The sequence below is a fragment of the Balaenoptera musculus genome, chromosome 11 (genome assembly GCF_009873245.2).
Source record: "Balaenoptera musculus isolate JJ_BM4_2016_0621 chromosome 11, mBalMus1.pri.v3, whole genome shotgun sequence".
NCBI classification, from domain to species: Eukaryota; Metazoa; Chordata; class Mammalia; order Artiodactyla; family Balaenopteridae; genus Balaenoptera; species Balaenoptera musculus.
The window spans coordinates 6011113-6022294 of NC_045795.1; the positions used below are offsets into that span (position 1 = coordinate 6011113).

At 40.7% G+C, this 11182-nt stretch overlaps 1 protein-coding gene across 1 annotated transcript; it reads right to left on the reverse strand.

Annotated features, from left to right (window-relative positions):
• Nucleotides 1–10347: 10347 nt before the first annotated feature.
• Nucleotides 10348–10894, reverse strand: LOC118903486 (chromatin modification-related protein MEAF6-like). Its single transcript, XM_036868622.1, is given in 3 exon segments — nucleotides 10348–10670; nucleotides 10673–10699; nucleotides 10702–10894. Coding segments are annotated over 3 exon segments (543 nt in total).
• Between the last annotated feature and the right edge of the window lie 288 nt (nucleotides 10895–11182).

Here is an 11182-nt window from a genome sequence, read left to right on the forward strand (position 1 = left end):
GGACCGCTCTTCATCGCGGTGCGCGGGCCTTTCACTATCGCGGCCCCTCCCGTTGCGGGGCACAGGCTCCAGACGCGCAGGCTCAGTAGTTGTGGCTCACGGGCCCAGCTGCTCCGTGGCATGTGGGATCTTCCCAGACCAGGGCTCGAACCCGTGTCCCCTGCATTAGCAGGCAGATTCTCAACCACTGCGCCACCAGGGAAGCCCTCTTGGACAGATTTTTGAGGGACGGTATTAGCAATCTATTTTACAACGATCATCATAGTAAAACACGACATTCTGCAGATTTTTAACAGACATGGCCGTGAAATTCAATGCAAATAAAGGCTTCACATGTGAAGAGAGAATTAGGATTTACATCGACAAATAATTGGCTAAAAAAGGGAAAATCCAATTTGCCTCTTCTCTCGTTGCCACACACTGCTTGTGTGATTTTTTTCTTAAAACGGGAAGACACATTTCAAAAATGTGTGTATGGTTCTGAAATGTAAAGTTTCCTAAAGATTATTGTGTAATAATTTCATTTAAAGAAAGCCTTGCATATTACAACTGAGAATACATATTTAAATGTGTAGTGAGTGTTTGTATTAACATCTAAAAGCATAGGAATACACATTTAAAAAATTAAGACCCAGCAACCCACCGGGCAAAAATATTCCTAAACAAAAATGGAAACACATTTGTAATTTACACACGGTAGCAGCTGCCACTGATGTTCATCCCCAGGCCTCAGCCCTTGTCGAGGTTCACTCGCAGTGGAGATGCACAGTATCCACGAATAGTGGTAGTTTCCTACCTTGAATGACTGTGGCTTCATGTTTTTCTGTTTGAAGGATTTCTCCAGTGTGCTTAGCTCACAGGCATGGCAGCCTGAGGATATAATACCCTTAGGAGTGTCTATGGATACATACCCCAGCTTCCTCTTTCCTTCATGGCACATTTCTAAGGCATGTCATAAATATTTTCTCAGAGATGGAGCCCTACTCTCTAGTAGCTTTAAACCACTAATTAATTAATCATTTATTGTTTTTTTATTCCTGCCCCATATTACTATCCTTACTTTCTCATGTATGCTTCCCAGAATCACATCTCAGATAACTTTCTATACCAAGTACTTGTTGAGGGTCTGCTTTCAGGAAAACCCGAACCAGAACACACATTATCTTAAAATAATATAAAGAAGACGAGTATGACTCAAAACTTACAGGATGTGACTAATACACCCTGATTAAATTCTGTAGCATTATAAATTTTCATTATTAAAAAAGAAAGAAGAAATATAAGAATTAAGTAATTCATTAAAAAAGTAAGAAAATATCTAACAACCATATCTAAGAAAAGTAGAGATAAGAAAATTATACCGATAAATACACTTGCAAAATAAATTTACTAGAAAGCAAATACAAAATAAAATTAGTTATAAGTCTAAGAATTTGTTTTTTGGAAAAAATGAAAAATGGGCAAATGTCTGGAATTTCTGGTAAACAATAACAACAGTAAAACAAAAATGAGAAAAGAAAAAGAAGTAATAGAAGAAAGTGATTATTACATCAGATATTGAGGAAATATAACAATTTAAAGAAGAAGCCACTCTTGTTTATGGTAATAATTTGAAAACCTTGGCCAGATAATTTTTGAGGAAAATATAAGTGATCATAATTAACTCAAGAAATAGATAGCTGAATATAATCATGAAAGAAATTAACAATTTTTTTAAAGAATTACTTTAAAAATGCTGTAAGGCTGGATTATTTTGACATAACTTTTTTCAGACTTTCAAATCATAGCTCATTTCTATGCTACACAAGCCATTTTTAAGCATAGGTGGGGAGCTTTTCAATTCCTTTTATAAAAATACTGTAAATTTGATGCCAAAACTTAAAAAAGATAAATCAAAAAGGAGTAAAACCACTGAACAGTTTTTCTTCTGAATATGCTTAAAATAATGAAAAATATCTACAATCAAAAGGCAATAGTTTACTACGCAGTAAAGAGCTAGAGGCATTGCCATTAAAATTGAGAACAAAACATGGATGTATGCTATTGCCACTATCAATTTACGTTGTCCTGAAAGTTCCAGCTATTAAAAATAAGGCAAGGGCTTCCCTGGTGGCGCAGTGGTTGAGAATCTGCCTGCTAATGCAGGGGACACGGGTTCGAGCCCTGGTCTGGGAAGATCCCACATGCCACGGAGCAACCAAGCCTGTGCGCCACAACTACTGAGCCTGCGCGTCTGGAGCTTGTGCTCCGCAACAAGAGAGGCCGTGATAGTGAGAGGCCCGCGCACCGTGATGAAGAGTGGCCCCCGCTCGCCGCCACTAGAGAAAGCCCTCGCACAGAAACGAAGACCCAACACAGCCAAAAATAAATAAATAAAATTTAAAAAAAAGAAAAAAGTATACAAGAGGTAATATGCTTGTTACTGTGAAAAAAAACCCTGCTGTTTGTAGATGGCATGGTTGTCTTTCTAGAAATTGCAAGAGAGCGGCTGAAAAACTTTTAACGCTAAAAATGTTAATGAATTGATTAATTAGATTAATGGCTCTTGTAACAAAGAGACCCCAAATATAATAGATTAAATAAGATAGAAATTTCTTTTCACCTCTTACAACAGTCCAGGGATCATTGGTCAAGAATAGCAGACCTGGGACTTCCCTGGAAGTCCAGTGGTTAGAACTCTGTGCTTCCACTGCAGGGGGCACGGGTTCGATCCCTGGTCGGGAACTAAGATCCTGCAAGCCGTGTGGTGTGACCAGAAAAAAAGGCAAACTTGCTTGGCTCCTGTGATTAAGAGACCCAATGTCCTTCTATCCTGTACCCATTAGTCCTTGCGAACAGGCACTGGTAAGCATTCTCTGTAATGGGCCGGAAGGTAAATGTTTTAGGTTTTGAGGGCACGTGAGGTCTCTGTCATGTTTTTCTTCTTCCTTCCCTCTCTTCCTCTCCTCCTCCCTCCTCCTCCTCCTCTCTTTCTTTCTTTTTACAACCATTAAAAAAATTAAAACCACTCTTAACTCATGGACTATATGAAAATCAGGCCACAAGTCAGATTTGGTTCACAGGCCATAGGTTGCTAACTCCTGCTTTATAATATTGTTTACTTCTTCCTGGTTAAAGATGGCTCATCGAGTCTGTGTTCCAGGAGAAAAATACAAAGCTTTTTCTGGAGATGATCTGGAAGTTGCACATATCACTTCCATTCACATCCCATGGGCCAAACATGGTCACCAGCCTACGCACAGCTGCCAGGGAGGTTGGCAAATCCGGGTAGCCATGTGACCAAGAAAAAGCGAAGACTATACTTGGATGGGACAACTATAAATTTGACTTCCTGGTTAGCATAAGAACTAAAAAAACCTATTACATTCCTTAATATAAGTAACTACCCATTAGAAAATATAATGAAAAGTGGATCTTTTACAGTAGCAAAATGTCTCTAATAAATACCTTGAAATTTTTGAACCAGAAATGTTTAGGATCTACTTAAAGAGAATTAAAATTTATATATTGAAGAAAGTCAACTTTGACCAATTAGAGGAAAAGCAAACAAAATTGCTAGATGGAGAGACTGGGTATTTAAAATAAATATGTCAATTTTCTCAAATTAATTGGTAGGTTTAATGCAATACTCATAAAAATTCCAACAAGATTAACTCTGTCTGTTTGACAAGGTGATTCTGAAATGTATGATGATTCAGAAAAATAAATGGGAGAGAATTCCCAGAAAAAAAATTTGAAAATAAGTGAAATGAGAGGAACTTGATCTACCAGATACTTAATTGTCAGTCAAAGGGGGGTTCAGAAGAGAGACTGTAGTTGGAACCGTGCCAGCCCATTGCCCCTTCTAAGTAATATTTTTAGGTCACAGAATTTTGGGAAACAGAGGTCCTAATTCAACTGCTTTCTCTGTGACCTTAAGCAAGTGATTTAACCAATCTGAGCATTGATTTTATCATAAAACTAAGCCAAGAATACATACTTTATAGGAGTTTATTAAGGATTAGAATTTGTTCTGTGCTACTTCTCTACCATCCTACAAACTCTTGGAGTAAAAGACTTCATCTAACTAAAATCATGTTAAATGCAACATTCCTGGTATAGGTATGTCACCTAGGGCTGATGCTGACTGAGGAGAACTGGTAAGTTGGCATGACCTTCTCCTGACTGGCTACAGAGTTGCACACAGCAGTTTACTTAAGAAGCAATCGTCAGTTTGGGGAAAGAAAGCTGTTCTGAATTTTAGTTCTCTCTATTTCTAGCTGCATGATATTGGGGACTAGACTTAGCTTCTCTGTGCCTTTATTTCCTTATCAGTCATAATTCAGATAATAATGGTGTTGCTAAAATAACAGCAAGAAGTAACTTATTGGTCATTTGCTCTGTCCCAGGCACAAGGTGCTTATGATACATTAAATCACTGAATTCTTCACACACATCTTAAGAGGCAGGTACCACCACCATCACCATCATCATCATGGTTATTATTTGCATTTTGCAGATAAAGAAACAGAGATAAAAAGATTTCTATGACTTGTCAAAAGTCACATGGCTATTTAATGTGGCCTCGGGCAGCTCTTTGCCATCAGGGTACCACTCTTTGTGTAAGGTGTAGCACTCAATGAACAACTGTTGCATCTGGGTTTGAAGAGTTGAATGGGAATATGGGTGCTCACATTACAGAGGCAGTAAATGGAAGTTGGACACCGTGATCTAGCTGGTCTGTCTTGTTGTACAACTTTTATTTAAACAAAGGCTCAATGCATCCTTGAGATCAGGGACTATATCTTGTTTGCAAAGTACTAAGGACAGTGCTTGGCATATGGCAAACATGCAATAAATGAGGCTATGAGTGTGGTGGGTTCACCATTGTCACTAAAGGGTCTAGCAGGTGCCTGACTCTTTATCAGCCACTCAGTGAATATTTATTGATTGAACACATGCTTTACTAAGGTCTCTGATCTTCAAATGTCTTTGATATTCCTGAGTTTTCCTAGAGTTAAAATTTTAAGACAGTGAAAGATACTCCACAGTGAAAAGGCTTGTAGCCATAAATCGGTGTTTGTCTGTTTTACAATCTTTCCTATTTAAATTTGGTTTAGAACTCATGAGTTTGTAAGGGAATGGTAACAGCCTGAAATAAAGACAGTGAAACCCCAGCTCACTTTGAATCAACAAACATTGCTTGAATGTTAAGGAGTAGTAACTGATTATTTTGCAGAATATTATAATTGTGAATTATTTTGATTCAGGTGTTTTATTATAGATATACGTTGTTACCAGTTTCACACAATTCAGTGAAATTGTAAATTTCAGAAAAAATGATAGATTTCAAAGCAAATATATACTTTTCTTGTAGTTTCTCGTATGACCGTTTTCAATTGTGAATCAAATGTTTGAGTTATGAAAATGGAGATAGCAACGAGGTTTTTAAGAGTTTCATGGGTTCACCAAAGTTCATTTATTTTAATCTTTTCTGAAAAATTTGGCTAGAAACTGCTTTATGATTATAAAGGTTACCAAGTAGAAATGTCCTGGAAAAATATTGTTTTACTGGGGTAGACAAAACGATTTGCTGGGCAAAAATAAATCCACTGAAGGCAACAGATGTTTAAAAATGGTGTTTTATTGCAGAGTTTTGTTTGCTAGCATAGATGGTGCCCCTACTGGGACTGGTTTCCAGTACTTTGTTGTGCCATTTTAGATTCTCTTATCTGTAGCTGTATATGGTTTACTCATCACTTGGAAATGGCGGTGTCCATGTGAGAAAGAAGTCACCGTACTTTATCAGCTCTTGGAGAGATGCATCCTTAAAGATGAGCAGAGTACTGGTGGAGAGAGAGTCGCGGCTGGGAAAATAATTCCTGCACTTTCTATATGAGCGTTCAATATCATCCCCAAATCGCCCTTTGAGATCTCAGTTGATTGCACCTAATGGAGACGGGAATGGTGAGGTTGATTTTGGTGATAACGTGCAGCTTCTCCGAGGTCACAGGCTAGGTTAATTCCCTTCCAAAGGGATGGAGGCGAGAGGGAGAGGTAGAAGGACATGAGCAGCCATTCTCCTCACTTGCCAGCTAAGTGGGAACACTTTCTAATGTCCCTGCCTCCATCAGGGGCATTTCTTCCACTTAATGAGCACACGGGAAGCAGGCATGGCTCAAGTACAAGGGTTCAGTTTGCAGTCAGACACAAATCACATTTCATTTATCAGGCCTCACAGATGACAGGATATCATCGAATCCCTGGAGAACCATATTCATTAAAAAGAAATCTTAAGTAATTACAACCATTAATTGACTCGAAACAGTTTCTGTTGGATAAGGTTTACATAATTCATTTGCCAGACAAAACAAGCCTCGTCAAGTCCGGAAAAAGCTATTTCCAAGCCTCCCTCTATCTGACACTGTGTGGTCCTGGAAAGGGGGTTTATCAGCTAGAGCCTTCCCTCCCCCACTTTTTGGGAACAGGAAACAGTAATTTGTACAGTGAGAAATGGGAACCTGAAAGAATTTGACAGACTCACTTTGGGGTCCATAAGATGGTTCTGTAGCACTTTTTCACTCACCTTGTTCCTAAAACTGATGAATGAACATAAAAATGGGTTGGATTAATCGAGAACTCTCTGAATTTATGGTTTTAGATGGCAGAGATGGATCCAAGACAGGGCTTTTCCAAAAAAGCTAAGCAACCGTTTAGGACAAGGTCAAGGTTCAGTCCAAGAACTCCACTGTCACCAGAGTCACTTGCATGAACAACTGCTCTTGTCAGATCAATATTTTGTCAACATTCTCAGCGATTAGTCATAAATTCTTTAGCTCTAAGTTTTTTTTGTTTTTTTGTTTTTTTTTAATAGATTTTCGGTCTTTGACTTTTTTTTTTTTTTAGAAATTCACGTTCTTTTATTTATTTATTTATTTATTTATTTATTTATTTATTTATGACTGTGTTGGGTCTTCGTTTCTGTGCGAGGGCTTTCTCTAGTTGTGGCAAGTGGGGACCACTCTTCATCGCGGTGCGCGGGCCTCTCACCATCGCGGCCTCTCTTGTTGCGGAGCACAGGCTCCAGACGTGCAGGCTCAGTAATTGTGGCTCACGGGCCCAGTCGCTCCGTGGCATGTGGGATCTTCCCAGACCAGGGCTCGAACCCATGTGCCCCCGGCATTGGCAGGCAGATTCTCAACCACTGCGCCACCAGGGAAGCCCAGCTCTAAGTTTTTAAAATGTGGAAATAAATTTGGAGAAAGAGATCACGGGAGAGCGACAGCAAACACTTTCTTTTGTTCGCTGTGACATATAATTTTCTAACCACCTGGCAACACTGGCAACATGATACAACCACGGTATCAGGCTTCTGCTGTATCAGCACCTATTTCTGGAGAAATGATTCAGAGCTCAGATAACAAGAAAGTATCTTCTAATACAGTCTAAGGTCATTGTTGGGGTGTTAGGGGGATGGCTGCTGGTAACTCTCAGGAAAATCAGAAAAAAAGCACAATGCTGTGGAGTTTTTGAGACGGCTCTACTTTATTGCATGGCCCCAGGGAGAGTTAGTAAGGCTTGTAGGACTCACGGGGGGCAGGCACTTAACACCCAAGAGTGGTAGTCTCTGAAGTTTGGTTCTCCCCAGTCAAGCCATAGATTGCCCACCTCAGTATCCTCGGAGAAGCTTATTGAGGTGAATCTCCGCTGGGGTGGGGAGAGATCTTCCCTGTGGCTGGGAGCTGTGGAATGTCTCAGCAGGGGGAGGAAAGAGGAGTCTTCTGACCTGTTCTCAAGGAGAACATCTCTCCCAGGGGCTTAGAGTTACTGGGGCTCCAGACCTGGCCTCCTGATGGATGGTGCTGGTTTGCCTCCTATTGTTACATGGGCCTCCAGACCATCCCAGGGGAAGACTGAGCCAACTGACCTGCCTTCTCTTACTAGGTTGGGGTAGAGAAATGCTGGGCCTGGACTGCCTTTCCCTGCTGGTGGAGGGACATGAGACACCCTGCCTTTATGCTGTCCCCCCCGTCGTAGGACCCCAAACCAGGTGGCTTGTATCTCAGCCCCTTTCAGAGTTCTCCTCTGGTTGCCTCTTGTGTTATTTCTGGATCTACAGTTATACTTCGCCAGGAGCAGCAAGGAGAAATGGGTCTGTGCTATGGACAGACTTTAAGAAAATAATTTTCATGCTATTTACTGCCTGGGACTCTGAATCTGGAAGTAATAAGGCCAAGACACAGAGGCTGAGTCCTAATTACCTCGGGAGTGGTTAGGCATGGAGCATGATAAGAGAGGCTACGTGATGCTTCTAGACACGGGGTCCTGGGGAAAGTTGGGTTCCGTACACAGGGGTGTGACTGGAAAGGGCTAACTTTGCCTGTTTCAGTTTTGAATTTTGGTCCAAATTACCCCTGTTATAAGCTTTATAAGCTTTTTATGAAGCATGACAAGTTTCATGAGAGATAGGAGAGTTCAAGCCTTCCAGTTTTTAAGGGAGGTTTTTTTTGTTTGTTTGTTTGTTTGATGTGGACCATTTTTAAAGTCTTTATTGAATTTGTTACAATATTGCTTCTGTTTTATGTTTTGGTTCTTTGGCCGTGAGCCATGTGGGATCTTAGCTCCCCGACCCGAGATCAAACCCGCACCCCCTGCAATGGAAAGTGAAGTCTTAACCACTGGACCACCAGGGAAGAGCCTGTGAAGGAGTCTGACTTATTCAATATCCTATAAGAACTTTGCAATAACAGTAATTTAGCAAGTAAATATCATGATTTGGAAGAAAGTGTCAATCATGAGAGGCTAAAAAAAATGTTTTTCCCATGGAAAATCTCATAGATAGATTTTTTTTTTAAGTTTATTTGAGAACAAGAGAAAGCTTTTGCACATCTGACAAGGTAAACGTGTTTTGATAAGAGATACCATCCATATTTCAGCTCTACCGATATTGCCACAAATGGAACATATTTTTTCTAACAAAGATATGGACATAAGTAAAGGATTGTGACTAAATAGAGTCACAGGAAAGGTGAGGCCCCACAGCTTATCCCTTAGACTGATTCATGACACAGGATTTAAATCGAACAATCCAGTCTCCTAATGCAGTGGTTCTCAACTTGGTTTCTTATCAGAATGCCAGGGACTCTTCGAAAGAATATCCCCAATACTAGGCCGTACCCGAGTCAGAGTCTTGGGGAGTGGGACCCAGGCATTGGCATTTTTTTAAGCATCCCAGGTGATTCCAATGTGCAGCCAAGGTGGATGGCCACTGCTCCAGAGGCAGGTAACTACCATCAACAGGTCCCTCAGCCCATTCACCCTGAAAGGAAGGGGCATCTGCTGGGCGTCGCGGCCTCTCGGTGATCCTGTCATTCACTCTGCTCAAGGACTCCAGGCGTTATCAGCTTTGGGTACAATTTAGAGCCTTTCCATTTGCCTTAGTGATTTTTAGAGCAATATTTAATCAGGCAAATACCATCAAAGAGAGAAAAGATGGAAAAAGAAATTTCCATAAGGCATGATATGAATAACTAAGTGAAAAAAACAATCTCAAGTTTAAAAGTGAAGGATGAGAAGGATTCTTTTATTTACACAAAAGAATAAAAATACCCATTTTAAAAGGATTGATTTAAACTTATGTTTTTTCAGCTTTTCCTGTTCCTTGAACATGAAACTGCTTCTAACTCAAAAAGATTTAAGATAGGTAATTATTAAATAAACACTCTTTACCTTCCCTCTGCAAAAAACCAAAAAGCCAAGTCCCCATTTTATTTATGGTAAACCAAATTATTTTCAGTTAAGAATATTGGCAACTGCATGAAACAGATTATCAGATACGTCAGCAGGAAGGTATGAGCTGTACAATGGCATTACAAAAAGTTCCCAAAGAAAATAAGATGGTAAAAGCAATAATAGAAAAATGATAAAACACAAAATAAGAAAACGCCAGATATTTACAGCCTCCCTCTGAAACGTGACCTGTTCTACGTTCAGCATGAAACAAACCTAGAGAACATTTCTCGATGCGCATCACAGATGGAGCTGGTGCCAGCCAGTCTGAGGGCGGAGACATTCGTTCCAAGAAGGGAGAAATGCACAGTTGCCAACTTGCTGGGATGATAACAATGTCTTGGGTTTTCCTGCAATTCTGTTACTGAAAATGACACAAAGTAAATGATCCGATATGGTCGTACAGAAATGACTTGTTTGTCACCACATTTCAGAACAAACTACTCAGAGTCACAGGCACCGGGTCTGGGAAAGCAGAGGTGGAGGGCCACGCAACCAGGTGAGGGATGTTTATCTTTGTGAGGTCGGCGGAGGGAAGCAGGGCTCTGTAGCCTGGACGCTTCTGCACTAACGAGTCTTCTAATCATCAGCTCGTGGTTTTTTGTTTAACTTCAGATCAGTCCTGTGCCGGTTTTTATTCTTTCGTTTTTTACGGCTGCTCTGACGGCTCCCTGAGGAAGTAGAAGAAGCAGCCTTCTGAGGTTTCACTCCCCGCGCAGAGCCATCCAGATTCTCAGGGTGCTTCTGGCTGGGCTCGTTTCCCTGATTGTGGAAGTCTGGAGAAGTATCACTTTCCGTCCCACTTCCTGGCTCCCTCTTTTCAATGAGCTGGTCCTGAACTCCTGCCAATGCACTTGCTGCAGCTGCTGAAGTGACTGAGGGTTTACTGAAGCGCCGCTCCTTCTATCGTTGTTGCTATTGGAGTTTTTTGGTTCGTCAGGTACCGATCCCAGCCACGAATAGTGTTGCCATACATCTGAGTGTCTTCCAGGTAGCTTCCTTCAAAAGCACAGATCTGTCTCTCCAAGTTGGCCAGTGTTTCCACCAGCTCCTGCTTCCACTTCACGAGCTCCGCCAGCTCCCGCCGGCTGCCCGGGATCTGCGGCAGCGCCGCCTTCTTGTGCATCGCCGTGTTGTACTCTCGTGGATAGATTTTAAAAAATAATTTCAAGCCAAAGTTTTTTTGTTTTTGTTTTTTAAGGTCCCAACGTTATTTTAGACAATTTTCTGTGTCATTTAAATAAGACAGATTAATAAATTCATATTTGCCTAATATTTCTATTTGAAATCATATATCAAAAATACCACAGGGTTCCAAATTCTATAATCTGGAGAGATGAAAAAAAAAATACTGTTTTCAAAAGAGGAAAGGCCCCGTGAGCACACAGCAAGGAGGCCGTCTGCAAGCTGAGAA